This window comes from Hippopotamus amphibius, chromosome 4, assembly GCF_030028045.1.
Source record: "Hippopotamus amphibius kiboko isolate mHipAmp2 chromosome 4, mHipAmp2.hap2, whole genome shotgun sequence".
NCBI lineage: Eukaryota > Metazoa > Chordata > Mammalia > Artiodactyla > Hippopotamidae > Hippopotamus > Hippopotamus amphibius.
Genome location: NC_080189.1, coordinates 185,246,471 through 185,272,603, shown reverse-complemented (window position 1 = coordinate 185,272,603; position 26,133 = coordinate 185,246,471). Strand labels below are relative to the sequence as shown.

The following is a 26,133-nucleotide window of genomic DNA, read 5'->3' as shown; positions in this document are numbered from 1 at the left end:
ACAAGCATGGTCTTCAGTCTGCCGAGAAGGAAAGGAATTCGACCACCTGGAATGTTTCCTGTGTCTCTTACTTTCAAGAGTCCCGGGAACACGGGAGCACAGAGAAGGAGTGCGGCACTTCCCGGACCTGTGGTGGCGTCAGATGGAGGCGCCAGGGAGAGCCAGGAGTTCCCGCCCGGGGCTGCTGCTCCCCTCCTGCAGTGCAGGCTGGGGCGTGCACGTGTGCTCAGGGCCAGGGTTATGCGAGATGTGGCACAGGAAGCGACCTGGATGCACCTGCACACGCGCGTCCTTTCCCTCCAGCTTGCCGGAGGGGGCCTGGACCCGCACTCCCCACGCAACCCTGGATTCGGGACCTGTGGCTCGTCCCTGCCTGGTCCTAATCTCCACTTACACGAGCAGGGCAGTCCACGCCGGTCTCAAGAAGCCTCCCCCCAACTCCTTCGTAACCCCCCATCTTACCCTGAACTCACTGTTCTAAGTCAAGGAAGGCCAAGCCCAGACAGCCCCCGCCAGGGCTCATCCCAGCGACGTCCAGTAGCAGACAGCGGCCACCTCCTAGCCCTGACCTTCTTCCTCTGTGCCCCGCCTGCACACCCTTTCAGCCTCCCTTCTTCCTCCATCTCCTGGAGCAAAGCCCAGGGCTCTGGCCTTAGCACGTGCTCCCTTTTGTCCTGTACCGGCAGTCACCTCCGTAAGGACATCCTGAGGTCTCTGAGCCTTTCACCTCCACCCTCAGGTCTCACCTTCCCTTCCCTTCCACGCAGACCCTCTGGCAGCACTGGACACACTCTCCTGTGACACTTAGCGCTGTGACCAAGTCTGCCAGGCGAAAGGCTCTGAGAAGCACCATGTAAACCCCTTCTACACTATGCAAAGTCTCAATGTCTGTCTGTCTGTCTGTCTGTCTCTCTCTCTCTCTCTCACACACACACACACACAGCAATCCTATCTGCATATTTTAAATGTTGTGTGAGGCAAGGCTGGATCTGGAAGTCGGGTTTTTATATAGCAGTTATCTAACCAAATGTTACACTCCAGCTCAAAAAGACCACAGGGATGGCCAACGGATGCTCAAGGTGTCCTTCACATTATTCAGAGAGGTGCTGAGATCTGGGCCGTGTCCGCGGACCAGAGGCAACAACGGCGGTGGCCTTGCCTCTTCTGTGCCACAGTCCTGAGGCTGAGCAGAGGCCGGCACCCACAGGTCAAAGCCCAGCTGGGCTGAAAAGAGAAAAAAATCACTAATGGGAAAAAAAAATTCCCCTCATCGAACCTATAAATATAAACCCTCAACTATTACAAACATTACAAACTCATGTACCTTGATTTGATCCCAACCATAAGATCATCATACGCTATAAAATAAAAACACAGTTCAGGCGGAGCTAAAGGCTGAAAACAAAAGCATCCTGGCTGTGTGCTCCCACAGGGCGCAGTTCTGGGGAATGTACATGTTCAGAAACCCCAAGGCCCAGTGCAAAAGGCAGGGGAAAAAACCCACTTTGTATCAGGGTGAGGTACCGCTCTAATGGAGAGTGGAGGGTCAGAAAATTCTTTTGTTTCATATTTTATTACATCAATGGCTTGAAAATTTTTATTTAACCTCAGCAAATATTGGAAATAGAAAAATGAATTCTGCAGAATTTTACAAATAAACTTTTCAATCTCTACTAACAAATGTTATCATTCGATGGCTAAGCAATTATAATGCTATGAACATTCACCACAATGAATGTGCTGAGATAGAAAACAGGCAAAAAGAGACATTAAAATATTACTTACAACAGCATTATTACAACATATTTTCTTTAAAATTCCAACATGGATTTTTATCACTTCAAAAGATATACAGCATTTCCATTATATTTGCAAACTTAACCTTATACATCTTTTAAAATCTTGAAAAAATTTTAAGCAGTCTAAAAAGCACTTAGCAAAGTTGATAAGTCTACGTAATGGAATACTATCCGCTCCAGTACAAACTTGAGTTTAGGAGAAGGGGCTGTAAACACTCGATATCATACAACATGCATAGGTATGCTGACCTTCCTTCTGCTGGGCTGTGATGTTACTGCAATTGTGCTTTACTCTAAGTAGGAGAAGCTGCAGAGATCTGGGGGGTGGCAGAGTGTTTGCTAGCATTGCACAAGGTTACTAGGTTCAAATCAGCTAACTACCGTGAGTCAACTTGAGGCAAAGTTTCACTAGAAGCTTGAATCCTGGGTCACGCGATCTCGATCAGGCCAGACAGGAGAAGCGAGGCTCTCGTGTGAGCTGGCTCCAGCCGTCCTTTGCTCACAGAAGCAGGGATCCAGTTAGTGTAATGCACTATTTGGCTTATTTTTGGTATGCAATTATACCAATAGTACATCTGATATTCAGAGAGACAAAAACAGGGCATGGTTGAAACATAAAGTGGCGAGGAGCGTGCTTAGAGCACTGCGTGATGCTTGAGAAACCTTTGTATGCACAGAAAACTGCTGCTAAGGTAGGCCACCACAGTAAGCTTTTAAAACTCAACTGTTTTTTCTTTTTCATTTTTTGATTAGAGGTCTATGACCATCAAAGGGTCTGATAGGTTAGAAACTACCAAAAGTCATCAATCTCGAGGAACTGGTGTCTGGCAGGCGCGCACGTGCCAAGACGACACAGGGCGGGGGAGGGGTGTACACTAACCTCGGGCTCCTGTTGACACCAGCACCAACCTGCACCCCTGCTCATCTCATCAGCACAACTGAGGCAGGGTGCTTCCTGGTTAAAAGAGCTATATTACAGAGTCCATCACTGTTTCAGACCAGTCAACACAATATTCAAGTAACAAGGTGTTTAAATGAATACATGAAAAAAAATTTTTACCTAACACTTTACACATCTACATAAAATTAAATAAAACAAACTTTTAATGCATATGCAAATAGAATTTATATCTTTTAGGACTTCTAAACTAAAAGTTAAACTATCATTTGCTTCAATGGTACTATACTTTGCACAATAACTTATACTTAGGAGAAATTTTCCACAAAAAAATATATATAATTATGACATTCACATTGATAATTTTTAACAAGACAAAGCTTAAGTGAACATTGCATCCGAAGCAGTTGTCACTGTGGACCCTTCGTCATCCAAACACAACCTGCTGATGCACCGAAGTCTCGATATGTTAACAAGGGTCTTCCCATAAGTAAGACCAAATCACTCGGCTTCTAAAGCTAAGTGATTTCTTGCATTTACAACATCATTGCAAAGACAGTGTAATGAAACAGTTTAAAACACGGTGCTATCTTATGCACGAAACTACAACGAAGGCAGTCAGGCAAAGACAACTACTTTTTTTTCCTTCTGGCAAATGAAAGCAACACGCCCCTTTCCCTTGGAGAGAAAGCTGAAATGCAGCTTCTGTGATGCAAGTACCCCAGCACCATGACTCTCAGGACTGGGGACCACTTGGTGTCGGCAACCAGGTCAGGGGATGTCTGAGCACAGAGGCCTGGCACTGCCGGTGTGTCTGCCGCACCACACAGGACCCAGCACCAAGCCTTCAGGCGCTGCCAAGCACTGCCTGCGGGTGAAGAGGGGGACAGCTCTACCGGCAGAGAAACCACCGCAGCAACCTGCCTCCTGCTTCCCTTAAGAGGAAGGAGGTCTCAAGAAGAAGCAAGGAGACGCGAATGCTTCTTTCAGGCCTAGTGTCCCCTTTAAGCGACGTGCAAAACTTGTGCCGCCTCTTGCCCGTGTGTTTCCTGCCATTTTCCAATTACGCAGCAGGCTCGTGATAAAGACAAAAGGACCCCTACATTGTGACTAGTGTTACTGTGCTGTCCTGTCCGGGCAGGAGCAGCGAGCTGTGATGCCCCCAGCTCCTCTGGCGCTCTTCTTCACCGGCTCTTACTTGACCAACAGATGCCTCGTGTAGGGACCAGCGATGAGAACCGGAAAAAACCCATCTCACTCCCCTTTCGAATGACCTTTCTCCAGGTTTCAAAAAAGAAGTACAATTTCAAAATATCTAGGCTCTTGCTGATCCTCTTCCTAAAGAGAAACCAGCTGACTTAAACAAAACAAAACAAAAACAGGCAAGGTGCTTGGGACAAAAAACACATCAAATTTTAATTGCATATTTCAAATTCTTAAGAATTCTGTTTATGCCTTAAAGCATTTGCAATTTTTTTTTCCTTTTTGGTATTGAAAGCATGAAAAATATGTAAATGATGCAAAAACCAACAACAAAAAAGCTCCTTCAACATATTAGTGCAGGCTGAGCCAGCCATGGACGGGGAACGGGCCACGTTAGCGCGCACCGCGCAGTCTACCCGCAACCCCTCTGCAGCCCACAGTCTGGCAAGAGAAGAAAAGTGATTCTGGAAGTTTTAGAAAATTTATTAAACGTTTGTACTTGTTCCCAGTCCAACCAAAAGGCATTACATACCACTTTGCAGCTTGTTTCTTTCCGTCTTGGTCTCACTAGAGCCAATAACTGATCACGTCTCTGTCCTGTACTACTGACACACTACTCACACTACTGAGAAAGAGGATGGTGCTCACGTGGTCACATCCGTACATGACGGACACAGAGGCTATGTGGAGCAACAGGTAAAAGGGCAGGCATACCAAGAGGATGGGAAACAAACAGCACGGAGCTTTTATAAAACCACCACCAGCTACTCTAATACCCTTTATTATTGCCCTAACCTGACATTTAAAATCTGCACTCTGTCAAGAACCTGCAGCAAGTTCTCCCCGGTCTCCTAATCTCAGTGATGTCATCTTTGGCAAGCAATAAACTTTAAAGAAGAAATAAGACACTGAAACAGAAAAAGCAATGAAAACATGGTTGCCAAAAAGGAGAAGGCACCAATTCCAAATATACAAGCACCAGGTACAGTGGTATGGACCAATTCTCTTGGAGCTGGGTGGTGGGAGGGGCGGGGGATCAGGAGCAGACAGGTTGGCGCCCATCCTGGGGTGACAGTGATGAAAGCTGAAGGCAGATAAGTGTTGAGGTCCATGTTCCCTGTAAGCTACAGTGTCCAAGGACAGCTGCTGTGAATGAGCTTTCTACCAGGCGGGGAGGGAGAAGGGAGAGACTGAAGCCAACAAATTTATAAACCATGATTATACCTGCGTTCAGGGACATGTGAGTTGTGTCAGGGTGTCTGGCACGATACAGGCTGTGATGCAGTCTGCCAATGTATTGTGATCTCCAAAGAAGCATGATATCACTTAGGTGGGTGCCTCAGAAAAGAACAAAGGAAACTTCCTAGAAGGCCAATGGGGTCACGGTTACGCTGAAAATTACATTATGCACAAAGTAGAGATTGCAGGCCATGCAGGAACAGAGTCGCACCTTCCGAGTCGACGACCGGTTCTGAAGCCGCTGACAGGGCAGAGCTGCCGTCGGTGGGCCAGGGCTCCGACTGAGGCGGCGGTCCCGAGTCGCGGGAGGCGTGCAGGCCACGGGATCCCCCCCGTACTCAGGCAGAGCGAGAGACGCAAAAAGCTCTCCGGGAAGTGGCGCCAACACAGAGGAACGAGCAGAGAATTAAGGCAGATGTAGCACGGGACTGGAAGTGTATGCCTTTTTTGGTAATAGCTGCTTGTCCACAGAGACGTGATGCAGATGGCCAGGTGATGTCTGTAATACCTGAATCCTGGATAGCACGGTCGTCCACACCAAGTGCTCAAAGCCACCAGGGTCTCTCATGAGGCAGACGCGTATCTGACATCCAGAACAGAAGCAGCCTGAGCAAGGGAGAAAACACGGAAGTAAAGGCACACAAACAGTACAGACTGAGGCTCTGCTCTGGTGTGGTCCACCCACCCTGTCCTGCACACACTGCTCCCAAGGGCAGCGCCCTGAGGCGGCGGCTGTCCGAGGCCAGGCAGGCAGGCGGGAAGGGTGAGAGTGTGGCCTCTGCAGCCACGTGTCTTGGGCTCAAACACTGGCCCTGCCCTTTCTAGCTGTGTGTCCTTGGATGAGTTATTCCTCTTTGAGCTTCCGTTTCCTCACCAGCAGACTACACACCATAATGATGTCTACTCCACAGGATTAAATAAGAATCCCTGCAAAGGGCATACCAGCCCAGAGCCTGGCAAACAGCAATGCTCAGGTGTCCTAGTATGGGCTGGAGGGGATGCCGTGGTACCTATCCCGTTCAGCAAACAGCCACCAGAACATGCTGCGGTACAGACGATACCGAAGATGGCAAGACCTTTATAAGCCTCAAGGCATTTCTTAACTCTCTACTCTAATTTTTAAGGCTGACTCCCAGGCCCAAGCCTAAAGGTCACAGAGCTCACTGCTACCCCCATGGTGTCTTATTTCTCTAAGGAAAGAGCTGAGCTAAGAGTCCAAAATCTGAAAACAGTTGTGCCTCAGGTGAAATCCCAATTTATGAGAACTGTTGTTGGTCAAGTCAGACTTCTCACTTGTAATACACTCGCTCGTTCTATAACTTTGAGTGAGGATGTTTATCTCCAATCCAGTCACCGTTAGCATCCCTCTGTGCCTTTCTGACACCTCCCCGCACTCCATCCTTGGCCATCCCAGAGAATTCTCAGTCTCCAAAGTTCAACCCTCTTGGGCTACTCTCCCTCCTTAGCTCTGAAGGGAAAAGCCCACAGCTGACAGACCACTATGTTACCAGAACTTCTCACATCGGATGGCCTCCACCCTGTGTGTGCTGCACAAATACATAAAACCCGAGGGCAGGCAGGACACCAGCAGACATCTTTCTTAGCTGCTGGACTCCACAGGATAAACAAGAATGGGAAATTACAAAGACACTAAGTTCTGGGCACTGATTAGACAGACAATTAACCAGTTCCCTTAGGCCCTTGGTGGACACAGAGAAACAGCTGGTCCTTACAGATTAATTTCCTTCTGCAAACTAACATATGGAGAACAGAAAGCCAGGGTGGTGAAGCGGGAGGGCTGGTGCCACATGAAGCATAAAAAGAAAGGGACTAAAGAAAAGGAAATACAGGCGCACGTGTGTGTGTGTCTCCGTGTGTGTGAGCACGCACGTGTGCGTGTGTGTGTGTGTGTGTGTGTGTGAGAGAAAGAGAGAGACAGAGAGTGAGTTTTAAATGACTAAAGAACTGAAAAGATCTTAAAGGAGCCATAAAGATTAGACATTCGAGCTGAGTCAGATCACCGCATTCCTGCTGAAGAGAAGGCTGGGAAACACACACAGAGACCATGGACCAGCAGAGAGAGACGACCTGCTGCTGGGTGGGGGGTCAGCTGCAACCGGCCAGGCACACAGGGTGGGTGGCTGCGATGTGCAATCAGCACGGTAAGTGGACCATGAAGGGTGGGCCTTCCGGACTAACGAGAAAGAAGGAAAAGTTAGCCAGTCAGTCAGTGAACCAGGCCCAAGAAAACGATGACTCGGGGTCCTAAATCCACTACCACATTTTTTTATGCCAACCCTGCTGAGGCCGGCTTTGATTAAATTTGATGGAGGAAGATATCTGAGTTTCCTGTTATTTCCACTTCCTGGGACTTAAATCGGAAAACATACTCGGAAGAAAGCTTTCAGCCTCGCAAGTTCTACCGTTCCTTCCCCAGCAATCCTCATCTTTTCAACGCTTCCTAAATTGAGTCCAGGACTTAAGGAAAGTTAATTTGCTGCTAAAGGGGCAACCAGCACTCAGACAAAAGTCACTGCCAGCAGATAAAAGCACCTTTGTTTTGCTCCCGTGCTATCCTGCTCCATGGGCAGGCCCTGCCTGGGTGTGACTCAAGGAACTGCTCACAGTGTCAATACAATAGATCCTGTACACTTACTACAAAGGTGTCCTGGTAGGAGGCTCTAAAGAGTCTAATTCTAATAAAATTAGTGTGTTTCAACCCTCTTCTGACAGACGCAGGTGCCTCGCAAAGCCACACTCTCAGCGCCCTCCTCACAAGGCTCTCCCATGTGAGCTCAGGAGGGCCTCCAGGCTGCTTCCATAGCCAGCTCTGGGGGCAAAGGAAGCCCCCGGGCAGTACAAAAGAGCTCATTTCAAATCACTCCTGCCTCCTTTGGGGAAGACTTTGATGAGAAAGTGACAAGTAAATTAATCCTTAAATTACAATGCCAGAGAACAAATGCAAATGCTGAAGCGAATGGCAATTAACTCTTACCTCCCCAGCCCTACCTCCCTGTCCGCAGGGTGGGATAAACATGCAGAGGGGCAGGAAGCAGGGAGGCAGCCTCCACAACCTTCCCCCTGCCCCCCCCCCCCAATCTCTGTTGCCTGGCTGATGACATCAGTGCCACCACCCAGGAGACGGCCAGGATGCCGGCCGCCACTCTGGAAATTCCAGCCAACCCAGGACCCAGAGCTATCCCCGTCAACACTTCAGCTGGTCAGCCCCGCACAGCAGCAAGGCAAGGGGACGTGGGACATGGGAGCAGCAGACCAGGGGCCTGCAGACTCCCTGGTTCGTTCATAAACCTCACCACAGAGATGACAACACAGTTTACACACTGAGCTTCTAACTCAACTGTTTTAGGGCAAAGCTGTTACTGTATTGAAGGAAATACTGGAAACGTGGAATATTTTGTGACTGGAGGAAACCAGGACAGAATTAAGAACCTGTCCAGGAATTAAAATGTGAATAACACACAGTGACCAAAAAATGACTGAAGCCGACACATGTATTGTGGCATTTACAGGTAAAAGTCAAGCTACTGACACAGCTGAAACCTAAAAGTATTTCTACAGCTGGAAAAGGTCATCAATGAAGAAAAGAACTTGGAGAACTAAGCATGAATCTGCCAGAGATCAACTGTTTCAGATTTACCTCATCTTCCTCTTCAGGCATCTTGATAGAATTATCTGGGGACTTTACAGGTTTCTGGTTACTGGGACCATTGGTTTCTTCTTTCCCATGTTCTGCCTCCCATTCTTGTAAAACTTCATCTATGTTGAAGCGGCGTCGATAATTTACAAAAAAGTTTTTCACTTGTACCACTGATTTGTTCCCAATCACATCTGAGATTGCCTGAAAATCTCGGCCATACTTCCTGATGGCTAAGGATGTAAGAAGGCATTTTTTTCAACACAAGAGAAAAATAATAAAATACAAACACACACAATTGAGACTTACCCCTTACCCAGATAAGGAAACATAAAGGCTTTTAACAGCAGGCACCATCTTATTGTATTATACTAATGGAAAAGAGCAGTATAGAGTCCAGTGTGGATGACTGGTTAGACACTCCGTGTGACCCTGTCACACAGGGTCTGTACCTCCCCATCATGTGTCACATGGTAACTGAAGTCACCCAGCAATCACCATATGCTGTGGACATCCTACAATGGCGTCTTCAGGGTCCCCAGGACTAGAACACCTCCAACCTTACAACCCCAACACTCAATCTGTACTTTCTTACTATTCAGAACCCAATGAGTAGCTGCTAAATGAAATACACCTTTAGACACTGAGGCTTCCAGATTACTTTTTACATCTTGTGAGATATGGGAAAGGAGAAAAGTAAAGCCCAAAGGGAATGCAGCAATTTGGCTAAAATGATGTCCACTAGAAGACGTAATCCTCCAAGCACCTGTTTCAACATAAACGATGTGCTGGGAGCAGGATGGGGCAGAATTTTTTCCTGAAAGCAACCGCCGTCCCCAAGCCCTTAATTTATAAGAAGAACTTGCTCCTACCTTGTACGGCGAGAAGCTGTTCTTCTGTGGTCCACCGTGCGTTACATTTCTGAATGACCTGGTATCCAAATGAGTCCCATTAGCATACTACATTTAGAGACGAATGTGTCCTTACGAGGATTAATGAATCTTATGTCAGAATTTTAATATCAACTAGGTTTATAAAATTACATCTATACTTTTCCTTCTAAGAGATATGTAGTGGAGACACAGAGAGTAAATTCGTAAACACGTAAACTTGGGTGTGACTTCAAAAATGCTATCAACATCATCCTACCTCTGGAAGTCGATACAGTTCTATTCCACCATCAAGTTTTTCTTTTAGAGCACTGTTCGTCTGTTTAATATTCTGAATCTAAGAGGAAGAAGATTTTCATCTTAAAAATGGAAGACTTTTATAAAGGTATGAAAAGAAAACAGGACTAAAAAAGCCAAAAGAAACAAAAAACCAAGAGGAAAGAAGTTCCTGACCTGTATGGTAGCCTAAATTTGAGGTCCCTATCGTCTCTTTTGAGAGCAGCTAACTAGATTCTTTAACTAACTTGCTTAGGGCAACAAACAAAGGACAATAAGAAGGAAGGGTTAGTGGTAAAAAGGTGCCTGCACACACGATCCCAGCCCACCAGCTTGTGACAGGTAACCACCTGCGCAACAGAACACACACCTGAAGTCTGACCCAAAAGACAGTGCCTGGGCTCCCACCACAGAGCTGAGCTGAAGGAACAGAGCAGGCAGAGTGCAGGCAGGAGAACCTCACAGCCCCAAGCACCACCTGGACTCTACACACAGCTGAAGCCCACCTTGCAGACTGACTTAATGGGCGGGGGAGAAGAAAGCAATATGTCAGTTTTCCACAAGCCAAATGTGAACAACCGTAACTTCATTTTCTCACCAATTATCTTTTCCACCTTCTTGCTTTGATTCAGTGGAGCTACTCTCTCACTGCCTTAGCCTAATCAAAAGAAAGACACACACAGTACACACCACTTAATCCACAGCTGCCCTTGAATTCTGCATGGACTCCTGAATGAGCTGGGTCACAGAAGTGGGCCCTGCTCTCCCAACTCTAAGCAGAGGGGCATTTTGGGGCCAAGCACTAGGGAACTCTGGCCCTAACACTTTTCACTCTTGAATAATCACTTGAGCAAATAAGAAAGCAAGCAGAGGAACAGGTCCATTTTCCCAAGTAAAACATCAAAAATATTCATGAGCAGAAGGTGCCCTCAAAAGCAGAAATCTTATTAAGGCAAAGGAAGAAAAGCAGAAATTTGAGAGACAGGGAAGCGTGGGAGATGAGTGGAAACAGCGGTGAAGGATATTGTCATATAGGCACTTTTTAATAAAACTCTTTAAAAAAATTTTTTATACTTTTATAATTAAAAAAAAAATCCCACTTTCAACTTACATTTCATACATTTCCAGCTGCATACATTCTTTCCTCCTATGTTTTACTTCTTCTAAAAGTTCTAAAGGAGGGGTGGGAGGTGGTGGTGCAGGAAAATTTTCCATGCTATGGGACCAGTTCTGCCATTAGTAAGGGCCTCAAAGTCTACCAGAAATACAGCCCACTCCAAATCTTTTGGTAATGATGCCACATCAGAACATAAAAACAACGGAAAAGAAAAGTATTGGAAACATGCACAAAATTTACTCTACAGTAAAACCATAAGCCAGGACCTTGCTTTACTGAAATTTGTTTCAGTTTACTTTGAAAAGGTACAAATCAGAAGAAAATACTTGAAACTTACTCACAGCAACGCCAAGCTCTCAGACCAGCATCGGCTAACAGAACGCTCTCCGACAATGAAAATATTCTATGCCTGTGCCGCCCACAGGGCAGCCACGTGCCACACGCTACTACCACGCACTTGAAATGTGGCTTATCCAGCTGAGCAGCCACATTTTTAACCCTCCCAATTTTAATTAATCCGAACGCACGTGGCGACCACACTGAACAGCACAATCTCAGGCTCCCCTCAGAGCTCCCAGTTACCAACGACCCACAGAATACTGCCAGCCACTCAGGTTATGTTCCCTAAATTCTGAAAACCAGGCCTAGAAACTTCTGACAGGGAATGAGCAAACTCTCAGAATCAGGGGTCTACACGTGCCCTAGAGCCCACGTGCCACAACTACTGAGTCCACATGCTGCAACTACTGAAGCCTGTGTGCCTAGAGCCCGTGCTCCGGAACAGGAGAAGCCACCACAATGAGAAGCCTGCCCGCTGTAACAAAGAGTAGCCTCAACTCACCACAACCACAGAACTCACGTGCAGCAATGAAGACCCAACACAGCCAAAGAGGAAAAAAAAAAAAAGTCAGGGGTCTGGAGTACTACATCCCCCCTCCCCCACTGGCATTCCAGTTACTCTGTTCATTCTAGCTGGTTGTTTATAATATACGGTACAAAGCTGGGGGCGGGTGTGTGAAAGATATATATATCACACTTTGAATAACATGCATTTTCCAAGGAGACCAACCTGTTTAACACACGCTTTTTCTCTCTAAAAATCACTGGATAAAGCAGCATAGAGATTAAATGAGCGGCTACAAGGTAAAACACCCACAAATCCTGAACTAAAAGCTCTACATTCTCCTCTACCCACATGTCTGCTCCTAATCACGTCCCAAACGAGCCCTGTCCAGTGTTTCCTACTCAGAATGAGAACAGGCCTCAGCCGCCAGCATCATGCCAGCCGGAAAGGAAGCCAGAGGGGCAACAAGCTGGATGAGAAACAGGAGACAAAAGGAACCAGCATGTAAAGAAAAGACGGAAAAGCAGCTGACTTGGTCTGGTGCCTTATCCAGAGCTCCTGGCTGAACACAACTTTCTTTTTTCCTTTGGTACTTTACTGGGTATTCAGTGATTCTTCTCTAATGTCAGACCATTTCATTCCCTCCAGCCAGAAAGACGTGATGCAACAGGCAGTGTTTGCTGGCTGACCAACCAGCTGTTCCCAGCCCCCTTCTCACTTGCATCTTTGACAGTGGCTGACAATTTGCTCAGAGTGAGGAGGAGCCGGGCGGCACAGCCGTGGCACACAGGACGTCTAGGAGGGTCTGGGGAGGCAAAAGCTTTTCCTGCTGAAAGGGACAGAAGGGTCAGCTCCACCTCCACCCCCTCTTCTTACTGCCCTGAACGCAGACACGAAGGTGACAAAATGGCTTCTGCAGCTTCAGCAACGAGCAAGACGAGAAGCCTAAAACCTAAGGATGGCGGAGCAGGAAACTCTGAAAGAATCTGCGTCCCCGAGAACATCCCTGAACGGAGGAACGCATGCCGGCAACCACTGATGCTGGAATTTCTTGCCATTGGATAAAAATAAATCCTTCACCATTCGAGCTGTTGTTAGTCAGCTTCTCTGTTATCATGGGGTGAATGTTCCCCTGGCATACGCCCAGACGCGGGGGCATGAAGAACAAAATGCCCACTGTGTGACTGACCGCCACGTGTACCTGGAAGTGCAGCTGGCAGAAGCCCTAAAGGCTGCAGGACGTAAACAACCGACCTCATCTCTTAGTAAGTCAGACTCTGAGCCTTCACTCTTCAACAATATCAGCTCTAAGCAGTTACCTTCAAATAAACACTTTACGCTCTTGACCCTGGCTCTGAAAACCAAAGACTCTTCATCTGTCTTACTGCAGAGTCAGTAACACCTGCGTGGAAGAAAGGGTCTCTTTCCTTCTTCGACATACTGACACCGAACAGCAAGAGTCACGAACTCACTCAGCAGAGGGGACCGGGCCCCTTGGAGAGGAAGATGAAACGCAGAGGAGCTCCCAGCCCCAGTCACAGAGCTCTCCCAGCTTATGACGCCGTCACACATCCTGCAAGATCAGGCAGGCAGGGATTAATCTCCTCATTTGAAAAGAGGCCCAGGAAGATTAAGTGGCTCTCCTAAGATTAGAATGCAGCTGTGGCAGCAGCAAGTCCGCGACTCCGTGGGGCACACTCAGTCCTGGTCTGTGCCGCCTCCTTCACCAGAAGACAGACGGGGCCACAGACCTACCCTTCTCCTCTCATCCCTTCGAAGGCAGCCATCAAGAGTCACAAAACACAGGCAGCAAAAACTAAAAGTGAACCAGCAGTCCATAATTCGCCTTGATTCGGGGTGGGGGAGGGGAGGTGACTAATGGAAGGACAGCACTGGGCCGCTCGGCTGACTTTTCAGTTTGACTTTTATGCAAAATCAGACAGAAAGAAAGGTATGAACCATTTCTCACACGAGGCACAAATAATCAGGAAAGGAGTCATTTTAAAAACAATATTCTTTACAAGAGCACCAAAAAAGTACCAAACATGTAGAAATAACTCTGGTAAAGGAAATACAGGACTTGTTTATAGAGAATTACAAATACTGGAAGAAATTAAAGATCTGTGGAAGTGCAGGGATGTATCATGTTCATGGATCAGAAGATGTTAATTCTCTATTTTGATCCATAGATTCAACACAATCTCAATCAAAATTCTAGCAGAATTTCTTTTCTGGAAATTGAGAAGGTGATTCTAAATTTTGTATGGAAATACAAGGGCCAGGAACAGCCATGACCATCTTAGAGAACTTCTCCTACCACACAGCTCCATTTATAATCTATGTATTATTAAGAGCATATAGTACCGGTGAAGAATGGACAAACAGAACTCCAAATCTGGCCCACACACATAATGGACACCGGATTTAAGACAAGGTCCACTGCATTGGAACAGGGAAAGGATAGTCTTTTTAATGAAGAGTATTTGGTAAACTAGATATCCATATGAAAAAAAACCTGACCCTACACATAACAACATACAAAGAAAAACATTGCCAAGGCAGACTGAAGATCAAAATGTCAAAGGCAAAAGAATGCTTTTAGGATAGTGTGTAAGAGTATCTTCATGACCTCAGGAAAGGTTCTTACCAGAACTCAAAGAGCACTAACCATAAAAGTTAAGAATGAGAAGCTGGACTACCTTGAAACGAAGAATTTCTGTTCATCAAAGGACACCAAGAGAGTGAGAAAGGAGGCCTCAGAATGGGAAACAGAAGACAATTCCCCTGCCGCCTTCATGACTCCACAATGTGGTCACAACAGGATGGCGGGGGGAGGGGGCTACTGGCATCCCGTGGGTAGAGGCTGGAGATGCGGCTACATACCTCACAAGGGACAGAACCACCCCCACAACAGGGAATTATCTAGCCCAAAATGCCAACAGTGCTACAATTAGGAAATCCTGACATGGTGCAACCGGAACTCACATAAGGTGACATGAACGCTCTGGCAAACTGTCTGGCATTGTTTTCTAATGATGGACATACGCACACTTGATAACCCGGCAACTGCACTCTTAGGTGTACCTCCAACAAAGATGCACATGCAACACAGGAAAGAGGCACATGAGAGAATGTTCCTGTCAGTATCATGTGTAAGAGTCAAAAATGGGAAACAACTCAAATGTCCACTCACAGCAAAATGGATCGTTTGTTGGGTATTTATTTGTAGAGAAAGAACAAGAACTATGGCTCAGTGTTACTTGGAGAGATCTCACGTGTTGAGTAAGAGTGACACACACATACAAACACACCCCCCCCACCTCATCATTCTGTTTATATAAAACCAAAGACAAAAATAACATATGGTTTTAAAAGTCAGAACAGTGGCTGCCCGCTGGGAGAAGGCAGGTAACGCAAAGGGGGCAGAGCGAGGCTTCTGCGGCAACAGTGCGTGTCTCAGGGGAGCGAGACTACAGGGGAGGAGAGCAGACTGCAGAGGCGAAGCTCCACGTCCGCATCCAGACAGAGGCTACTGGGTGTGCCCACGTGATGAAAAACCAGATACAGACCTGTATCTGTAGCGATACAGATATATAAAAGTTCAATTTCATGGTTAATTTAAGGGGAAAACATCGAAGGGCCTAAGATGTTCTGTCCAATTCCTTAGAAACAAAATGCCCTTTTGAGATTTGTAGAAAGAGAACGAGTAAGTGAGAAGTAAGAACACGTCTACAGTGCAGTTAACCCTTCACCCAGGACAGGGCTCAGGGGTACCTGTCGCTTGATAGACACGAGCTCCATGTCCAGCTGTCTCAGCACGGTAGTAGCAGCAGTGGCATTGGCAGAAACAGCCTCCACGTCTTCTTGAGAAAGAAACATTCCTTTCGGAGGTTTCCTTTTTGCTCTGTTTTTAGCTTGTGTACTATGTTTTTCTTTTTTGATCTGAGGAATTGTCTCAGTAGGGGGCACCTGCATGATACACATATTTGATAAATGAGAAACTAAAAAAATTAAAATGCCAAATGAACAGTAATAAGCATATTTTCTCGACATGGCTCCAAACAATCTAACACAAACACCATGCTATACCATAATCACCACCGGCAACTTCTAACACACGGTTAACACACAGAAACACGGGCTACTGGACTTCGGCTAAATAAATGCTTTAAAGCGGACTCCGTTCCCGTCCTGTATGGATACGTCCTTATTCCATACACCTCCGACAAGAAGCATTCCCAGCTTCCTGTAGGAATACAGGAAGAAAAAAAATAAGCCGTATTCCCTTCTGGTGAGCTCTGTGTGTATGAAGAAGGAATTCTTTTATCCAGTCCCTAGCGATTGCAGATGCACATATGGCCACAGAAATAAAAAAGAAAAAAAAATGATTCAGCACATGCATAAAAATAAAAACTTCAATACAGACGTGTTTATACACCTTTTTTATTGCATGACACAACGTTTAGGGCAACTGTGTAACTTGTTTCAAAAACTATATGCTGTCATTTAAAAATGCATGACCTGCTTTTTTTTTTTTTTAATAAACTTATTTATTTATTTATTGGCTGTGTTGGGTCTTCATTTCTGCACACGAGCTTTCTCTAGTTGCGATGAGTGGGGGCTCCTCATTGCCGTGGCTTCTCTTATTTCGAAGCACAGGCTCTAGGCGCGTGGGCTTCAGTAGTTGCGGCACATGGGCTGAATAGTTGTGGCTCATGGGCTCTAGAGCTCAGGCTCAATAGTTGTGGCGCACGGGCTTAGTTGCTCCACGGCATGTGGGATCTTCCTGGGGCAGGGATCGAACCCGTGTCCCCAGCATTGGCAGGCGGATTCTTAACCACTGCGCCAACTAGGAAGCCCCTGCTTATTTTTAAAATGCTTTCTCTAAAACCAAAACCTTTGGAAATGAAATGAACTAATATCTTGGCAAGGAAAGGATAACATCCTATTGGTAATGCATTTTAAGAACAAGAAGTTTTGGTTAATTGTTTATAGTTTCATCTTGTTAGTGTATTAACATTGGCTGGTAAAGCTGAAAATACATTCAGACTTTTTGCTTCATGTTTTAAAAGACTGAGATAAAAAGACCATGCAAACTATGATGGTAGCAATAAGCTCTTGAACAAATGGTAATAAACAACACATAAAAATATGAGTAGGCAATAAACTACGTTCTGCAATTGCACTATGCTATTCAGTGAAGATCACCTATTGACCACGTGTCTATTTTAATAACATTTTAGTACATAAGGAAACTAAGATTTAACCATATTTCTTTTTAAATTAGAAATTTCTGTAAATAAGAATTACAGAAATTAATGTAAAACCAAGCTTCTTCTCTTTCACTTAAAATGTTCTGTTAAAGAACCTAATAAATAACAAAGCATCAAAACAAAGCCTGGTCCTCACAAGGCCCCGTTCTAACCTGCAGAGTGAATGGCCCAGGAAAGAAGGCAGTGAGAACTGCTACCCTACACAAAACCTTTCCTTGTTAATGCTATTTTTTCCTTTAAGGCTTCCTTTCTCATATTTCTTTGCAAACAAAATTTTACATTCTATAAAGCAAAGTTAGTATTGTTTAAAAAGCTATACCATGATGCACTGTACACAGCATTTAATATATTAAGTAGAATAAAGAAAAAGGAATGTTTTACTTACGAAACTAGTAATGAAATTTATTTGCTTTAACAATACTAGGGAAAAAAATACCTCCTTTTTGCTTTCTTTGTTTTGATCAATCTCAACGTCAATGGGGTTATTTCCATTTGTTTCTTCCAGTTCATCCTCACTGGAAGACAAAAACACATTACTGAAAGATTATTTTGTACTAATTCTATTTAATACACAAATATAAGCAAAATTGATTTAGTGACAGATGTGATATAAAATTAGTATATCTTTTCAGAATGCTGAGATAAATACATTTTTACAATTCAAATAAAATACCAACTCCATAGTTCTTTTAGTTTAAATGATTAAAAAAGTCATTAAAATAGGTTTCTAACTCCCAAACCAGGCCTAGAACATTGTCACTTTATTTTTTAATTTTGAAAAGTTTATTTATTTGGTTGCGCCGGGTCTTAGTTGTAGCAGGCAGGCTCCTTAGTTGCAGCCCGCCGGCACCTTTCGTTGCAGCACATGTGCTCCTTAGTTGTGGCTGGAGGGCTCCTTAGTTGTGGCAATATGAACCCTAAGTTGTGGCATGCGGGATCTAGTTCCCTAACCAGGGATGGCAGCTAGGCCCCCTGCATTGGGAGCGCAGAATCTTAACCACTGCGTCACCAGGGAAGTCCCTGTCGCTTTATATTAGGAAAGTGTTTTCTTTCAACTTAAAATATCAAATTTAAGACATTTACTTTAATTCCCCATAATTATCTACTGGAGGACTAGGACATGATCATTAGATATGACTGAGAAATTATTCAAGAATAAAGGCTCATTGTATTGGGAATAAATTCACCAACAAGTAAAAATCCATTTTCAAGTCCCATCTGTCTACTCACAACTACACAAGTTTGAGAATGGGAGAGGATTTTTGGTGGCTTGAATAACTGGTATTTAAGTTAATTTTTAAAAGAACGCTCACATCGATATGGTGCTTCAAATGCTTTTGCTTATACCTTTCCATGTAGTATTTCTTACTTAAAAAAAAAAAATCTCTGTGGTAGGTAGGACCTTTACTTAAAAAAAAAAAAAAAAAAAAAAAAGAGAGAGAGAGAGAAAGCAAAGGGTCACAGAAGCCAGGCAGCCTGCCCCAGTCTGCCCACAGCTAAAGACAGCTGAGCAGTGGTCGCAGCAGAACACTCAGAGTTTCAAATGTCAACACCCCTTTGTTTCAGGAACTCATCTCAGGTGACACACCCACGGTACTCCCCTCTCCCCACCCACCCGCAAAGCCCACAGTGGTAAGAAGTTCTGGCCGAGGAAAGTGTGCCCGAGAGGAGAAAGAGCCGGGGGCGGGGGGAATGTTCCCAGGCCCTGCCGTTCCTTTCACAGGCAGGTCGCTCGCGTGCTTCTGCCGTGGCTGGGGTGACCCTCCTCTACCTGCACCCTGACGGTGGTGAAGGTGCACAGGGAGCTGGGAGCACCCTTGGGCGTATGCAAAGTGAGAACGGAGGCATATGTCAGCAACGCCCTTATTGCTTCATCCTCAAGGCTAACAAGTCCCAATCTTTTTTTTTAAATCTAATTCTGATCTCAGCTTAGTCAACTGCACCTGTGTGTGTACAGTTACAGACTTAGTTTATAAATAGTAAACTAGACCTACATATAACTGAAACAAAAAATTTTAATCAAAAGTTGCTGTAACACTAAAAACAAATCCAGCAGAGTTTGCTACTTTCTTTGGTTACAAAGAGTACTGACCCAAAAACAGACCCACTAGCTATGTGTGCTGCAGGCCAAAATCTGCGCAGCGGTGTCCAGGTCAACAGTCTTACAGACTCTCCCAGGTGGAGGGCGCTCCCAGGCGTTCTCAGCATTGCTCTCGCTACATGCTTGTGCCCAGACTTCTGAAGTCTCCAAAAGTGATACTCAGTTCTCAGTCTGTCCCCACATACTATTCTCTTTCATTTGAAATCATAAAATACTCTCCTGAGACAGGGCCATGAAGATAGTTTATCTTCCTCTGTTTTATTTTGTATCATTAATTCATAAAAATAATACATTATAGAAAACATAATTTTTAAAAGCGACCTATAGTCCCACTAACACAAAACCCATTAAGTTTGTGTCCTGCTTCTGGACTTGAGGCATCTTCATATCAGAGCTGAGGAGACAGAGGCCTGGGAAGGAGGTCACTGACCCACCCGCCTGTGAGTCCATCAGTTGAGACCAGAGCCCACTTCTGCAGGGGAGCACAGCCACTTCCACGACTCTGCTGTGTGTACGGATGGGGGTGTGATGGCAAAGGTGTGTCCTATGCACTAAGCTGTCTTTAAAACTACCCTCCTTATTAAGAAGTCATAAAATGTCCCCTCCATCTCACTCACACACACAAAACAGATGGTCAAGAATGGGAAGGAGGAAATCTGAACTGTAGATGTTAACACACCAAACATAAAAACATATCCACTGAATCCTGTAGAAGCACACCAAGTAAATTTCAACCTAACAAGTAAGAGATTCCTTTTTACTAAAAGAAGACACCCACCCTTAAGGGGCAGAAAGGAATGTGTTGGAAAATTCACTCATTCAAAACGAACTGTCCTGACTGCAGTGGTGAGAAAAGATAACTTCAGAATACAACACCCACGCGTTAGCACGGTTCACGAGCACTGAGCTGAAGAGTACCTGTGCACGTTTTGGTTCCACCAGGAAGGCACTGGGGAAACCTGGTCCCTCTGCCTGTACTGTGTGTGTCCACCAGCTCTCAGGAAAGCCGGTGCAGCTCCCCAAAGGGCTGAGGCACCGCCCGCAAGCACGCGCACTGACCTCTCCTCCCGCTCCCGCTTCTGTCTGCGAGCGTGGCGGTCCATCACGCTGGTCTTAGTCCTCGTCTTCTTCCAGGAGTAGTAAAACCTCACCAGACTCGCTATAGACTTGTCAGGGAGCTGGACACAAAACATGAGCTGGTTTAGATGAAAGCTAATCTTTAAAAATCAAATGTGCTTAGATATACTTCATAAGGATCACTCTCACACATTCAGAAATGTTGTTAAGTCACAGCCATTTTTCTCTGAATTCATAAAAGCACTCTCATCAATACATGTTCAAATTACAGAAGTTTGACCGTAAGTGAAATTTAGCCCATGAAAGACTGCAGTCAACTTAAGATGAATCAGAGTTTTCATACAACTAAAGCTTCTAACGTAACTTTTAGGTTATTTTTTTTAAAATTCATTTTAGCACTAATGTAACCGTCGGTAAGCTTTCATGGTAGGAGTCCACCAAATACCTTTCTAGACTGTGACAGACCAGCAAAGCTCCCCAGGGAGACAGGCCCCACGATGCTCTGCCTCATCATCACCATCAGAGGCCCTTTCTATCAGAACACTCTGGGCCATCCCGACCAGAGAGCTGGGGCTGGGGGCGCTGCGAGGAAATGTCTCACTCCTGTAATGTGAAGCCTCTCACCCACCCAGCAGCCCACCGTGAGCTGCTTTGTTAAAAACGGGAACATGTATGCTCCAGGAGGGCAGCCCTCCCCCTCAGGTACGCGCACACAATGAATGGTCTCACCTACTCACCATTTGTTGGATTCTATGAAAAGTTTTCCCGTGAAAACTAAAGGCTTGCTCAAACAAGACTTTATCTTCCACAGTCCACTCATCTGGGAAGGGGGTAAAGTTGGGCAAATCAGCCAATGATTTTTCAATATTATGCTTATGCCAAAAGAGCATCCCAAGAGCCTAGAAAAATAGTATCAGTGAAATTTTTAGACCAACAACGTGACTGAAACATTAAAGTGGAAATGAGGCTGGCAAAAGAAGCCACTTCTTCACACCCAGACGAATTAACAAATGGCGAACTCATATACTGCTAAGTGGCAGGCACTGATATGTGCCCTTTTGTACACTAAGGCATTTATCTCAAGCCCTGTGAGACAGGTTCCATTATTCTAACTTCTCAAGAATACAGAGGCCCTGAGAAATGCAGTGACTGCCAATGGTCAGAGCTGGGAAACAAGCAGCAGACGCAGTGGGTGGGGCTCTGGAATCTGTGCTCGTCCAGCACCACACGCTAATGCCACTGGATGTAAAGGAGAAGGTAACTCGAAAAACACGCAACTGTTTGTTATTCTTTTGCCAAAAAATTTCAAATATAAAGAGCTTTTTCCAGCTCAGAAAGGAGAAAAAATACAAATGGGTGAGGAACAAATTAGAAACAAGAATTCAGGAATACTTTCCTAAGAAAACTCCCTCTATTTCAATTTTGAAGTGGAAATGATCATACTTTTGAAGACCAAAATCCTTAAAAATTCATACAAGTGTATTTAGCAATTACCCAATAATATTAACACTTTCTAAATAGAATTAAAAAATTGATTATTTTCTGAGCAGCTTTGAGAAGTTCATGAGTAGGGTTTGGAGAAAGAGAAGCATACATGTCTTGCTTTGAAAGACTCTGGAGCTACTTTCTTGTCATTGGCTTTCCTAACAGTTCTACCAAGGTAGAGTAACTAAAAGTAACGTCAAGGCTGAAAGAAAGGGTCCAAGTCTATATAACCAAAATTAGTGGTATCCCCAGGCATCAGGGTAAATTAAAACTTTTGGTAATTTACAGGCTGAAAATCTAGGTCAATACAAAGGAAAGCACTAATCCAACTGAATGTGATTACCTAAAAAAAATCATAATTAGAAATAAGGCTGAAATAAGATATCATCACACTTTGGGAGAAAAATTAATCTTGTGGATTTCTCATTAACTGGCTCCAAACAATTTTTAAAAGAAAACCTTAGTCAAATTTTACAACCAGAAAGTGATGCAAAACAATATTATAACAGGTTTGAGTAGGTTTCAGTGTGACAACATGAGTCAGGAAAAAAACCATCACACAATCACAAGAATGACAAATCACACATTCAAATAAGAAAGCGTTACGCCCAAGTATCCTGCACCTGAGAGCCACTGCTGCACTAAACAGTGCAGACTGGCAGGAACACACAGATGCCTTTCTTATCAAAGGCTCACCTACTACTCGTCTCAAGCAGTAAAAAGGGGACCAGAGCCTTGTATAATACTGCTAGTAACCAGCAAAAAACGGCTAATGCGGAAACAATGTTACCCCAAAACACAGAACCAAAAACACTTCTCAGGTGAGCTAGAACCCCCCTCTTTAAGCACAAGAGGAAACCACGCCATTACCTGCTCCATGTTGTACCCGTGCTTCTCCTTGGCGATGGCAATGTACTCATCCACTGGAAAAAAAGACAAGAGGCCATAAGCAAACTGAGGGGCAGGGCACAGTCTAAGGGCACCAGAACTGACACAGAGGTGTATGTATTTCAGGCCGGCCATGCACAAGAATAAAAATAAAGACTAGACAGGAACAAAACGTGGCTGAATAATATGACCTCATTATGGATCTTACATATAGAAATCCCACAGAGAAATGGCTGAAAAAATACTCACAGTACTTATTTCTGAATGGTAAGATCACGATTCTGGTTGTTTCTTTTTTTAAAGACAGGGTTCTACTTAAATTTTCTATGATAAACAAATATTACTTTGGTACTTTGAAATATAATTATTTAGAAATAAAAAGAAATATTAAATGGGGGTTTGCTTTTAGTCTCAGCCAAGGCTGAAGAACAAGCAACCTGCTTTGCTCTCAGACTCCAATACAAGGTGGCAAGTGCCCGCTTTTAAGCACTAAGGAAACACCAAGGCAAACTCATGGACTCAAACTCCAGAAGCTGCCACCCACAATGACGAATCTACCTCCTCTCTACATTTTCTAGTTTTTCTTTCAGAAAAATAAGAGACTACTAATCAGCAGTACTTCCTTATACTGATGTATGACTTTTCTTTATAAGTTACAAAAAAAAAAGCTCAAAAAGGAAAAATCAAGTAGCACAGAATTGTATGAAACAAACACTAAATCCTACTAGCCCCTACTGCCCTTCCCTCAAATCTCACCCTCCAGGTGCAATGACCAAACAGAGTTGAGAAAATAGGCTGAGTTGTTACACAGAGAGTAAACAGAAGACATCTAATAAAAGTCAGAGCTTCTAAGTTTCAGAATGCTATGCAATTATATCACAACCATCATTCCTAATTGTGGTATAACTGACAATCAATTAGGAAAAAGAAATCAATTTTGAAAAAGAATTCAAACTCATTAGCATATATTCTAATACAAGAGGAAAATTTTTTCCACTGACAAGAGCCAATTTAATTCAAACAGTAACTACATATAGTGTATTTTGATATTAAGGCATTAATTTTCTATTTTCTTTTTTACATCTAAAATACCCATAGGGACTTCCCTGGTGGCACAGTGGTTAAGAATCTGCCTGTCAAAGCAGGGGACATAGGTTTCATCTCTGGTCCCGGAAGATCCCACACGCCATAGAGCAACTAAGTCCGTGAACCACAACTGCTGAGCCTGAGCTCTAGAGCCTGTGAGCAGCAACTACTGAGCCCGCATGCCACAAGTACTGAGCCCATGGGCCACAACTACTGAAGCCTGCGTGCCTACAGCCCATGCTCCTCAATAAGAGAAGCCACTGCACTGAGAAGGCCATGAACCGTAAAGAAGAGTAGCCCCTGCTCACCAGTTAGAGAAAGCCCACGCACAGCAACAAAGCCCCAGTGCAGCCAAAAAATAGTAAAATAAAATAAAATAAAATAAAAACTCACAAACTGACTGGTTACTCCACTCAGAATATCAGAATAGAGTAAAATTCCAATTCACCTGAGAGTCAGTGAATGATAAAGGCCCTTGTTTGTCCCCGAAGTTGAAATTGGTGATTTTTAAAATGGGGGCAGAAATATTCCAAAGTGTGTCCCTTGCTTGTTACTTCACAATAGGGTGGATTATTCCAACTAAGAAAAAAATGCTTGAAGCTTCTTTAAAAAAAAAAAAAAAAAAGGCCAACCAAAAGTAAGGCTGCAGAGCAGGTGGCTGTGCACAATTGGCTGGAGAGAACTCTTCAGAGAGGCACCTAGGAGAAGAATCAATTTGGCAGAGTAGGAGGACGTGCAATCACTGCCTCTTGCAAGAGTACTGGAATTACTAACTGCTGAACGACCATCGACAGAAAGACACTGGAACTCCCAAAAAAAACCCACCTCACATGCAGAGACAAAGGAGAAGCCGCAATGAGACGGTAGGAGGGGTGCAATTCCATTAAAATCAAATCCCATAAATGCTGGGTGGGTGACTCACAAGCTGGAGAACAGTTATACCACAGAAGTCCTGAGGGTTCTGAGTCCCACATCAGGCTTCCCAACCTGAGGTTCCAGCAATGGGAGGAGGAATCCCCAGAGAATCAGACTTTGAAAGCCAGCGGGATTTGATTGCAGGACCTCTACAGGACTGGGGGAAACGGAGACTCCACTCTTGGAGGGCACACAAAAAAGTGTGCTCACCAGGACCCGGGGGAAGGAGCAGTGACCCCATAGGAGACTGAACCAGACCTACCTGCTGGTGTTGGAGGGTTGCCTGCAGAGGTGGGGGGGCAGCTGTGGCTCACCGAGGAGACAGGGGCACTGGCAGCAGGGGTTCTGATAAGTGCTCATAGGTGTGAGCCCTTCCAGAGTCCACCATTAGCTCCACCAAAGAGCCTGTAAGCTCCAGAGCTGGGTCACCTCAGGCCAAAGCACCAGCAGGGTGGGAACACAGCCCCACCCATAGGCAGACAAGCAGATTAAAGTGTCACTGATCTCCACCCACCAAATGGGATTAAAGTTTTACTGAGCTCCGCCCACCCAGCCCAACCCACCATCAGTCCCTCCCATCAGGAAGCACCCACGAGCCTCCTAGACAGCTTCCTCCACAAGAGGGCAGACAGCAGAATCAAGCAGTATCAGCAGTATTTCATCTTGTAGAACTGAAAATCACAGCCACAGAAAGACAGAGAAAATGAAAAGGCAAAAGGCTTTGTACCAGATGAAGGGACAAGATAAAACCCCAGAAAAACAACTAAATGAAGAGGAGATAGGCACTCTTCTGGAAAAAGAATTCAGAATAATGATGGTGAAGATGATCCAGGACTTTGAAAAAAGACTGGATGCAAAGATCGAAGAGTTGCAAGAAAAGTTTCCCAAAGACCTAGAAGAATTAAAGAGCAAACAAACAGAGATATGCAGCACAATAACTGAAATGAAAAATACACTAGAAGGAACCAATAGCAGATTAACTGAGGCAGAAGGATGAATAAGTGACCTGGAAGGCAGAATGGTGACAATCACTGATGTGGAAAAGAATAAAGAAAAAAGAATGAAAAGAATTGAAGACAGCCTAAGAGACCTCTGGGACAATGTTAAACGCACCAACATTCGCATTATAGGGGTCCCAGAAGGAGAAGAGAGAGAGAAAGGACCTGAGAAAATACTGGAAGAGATTATAGTTGAAAACTTCCCTAACATGGGAAAGGAAATAGCTACCCAAGTCCAGGAAGTGCAGAGTCCCAGGCAGGATAAACCCAAGGAGAAACACACCAAGACACAGAGTAGTCAAACTGACAAAAATTAAAGACAGAGAAAAGATTAAAAGCAACAAGGGAAAAACGACAAATCACATACAAGGGAACCCCCATCAGGTTAA

General features: G+C 44.7%; 1 protein-coding gene across 3 annotated transcripts in view; it reads right to left on the bottom strand.

Moving 5' to 3' along the window:
- Positions 1 to 1,575: 1,575 nt before the first annotated feature.
- Positions 1,576 to 26,133, bottom strand: part of RCOR1 (REST corepressor 1) — a 115,763-nt gene continuing 91,205 nt past the window's right edge. The window contains exons 4-12 of one of the 3 annotated variants that reach the window (XM_057730627.1): positions 22,728 to 22,780; positions 21,110 to 21,271; positions 20,355 to 20,473; positions 17,631 to 17,709; positions 15,696 to 15,890; positions 9,944 to 10,021; positions 9,667 to 9,724; positions 8,798 to 9,027; positions 1,576 to 5,745 (exon numbers count right to left, since the gene is read on the bottom strand). In XM_057730627.1, the coding sequence (XP_057586610.1) occupies positions 5,704 to 5,745; positions 8,798 to 9,027; positions 9,667 to 9,724; positions 9,944 to 10,021; positions 15,696 to 15,890; positions 17,631 to 17,709; positions 20,355 to 20,473; positions 21,110 to 21,271; positions 22,728 to 22,780 (1,016 nt within the window). In that variant the 3' untranslated portion in view covers positions 1,576 to 5,703. Of the gene's footprint in view, positions 5,746 to 8,797; positions 9,028 to 9,666; positions 9,725 to 9,943; positions 10,022 to 11,071; positions 11,243 to 15,695; positions 15,891 to 17,630; positions 17,710 to 20,354; positions 20,474 to 21,109; positions 21,272 to 22,727; positions 22,781 to 26,133 lie in introns of those variants that run through there. The other 2 variants (XM_057730628.1, XR_009053093.1) reach the window with 2 other exon arrangements.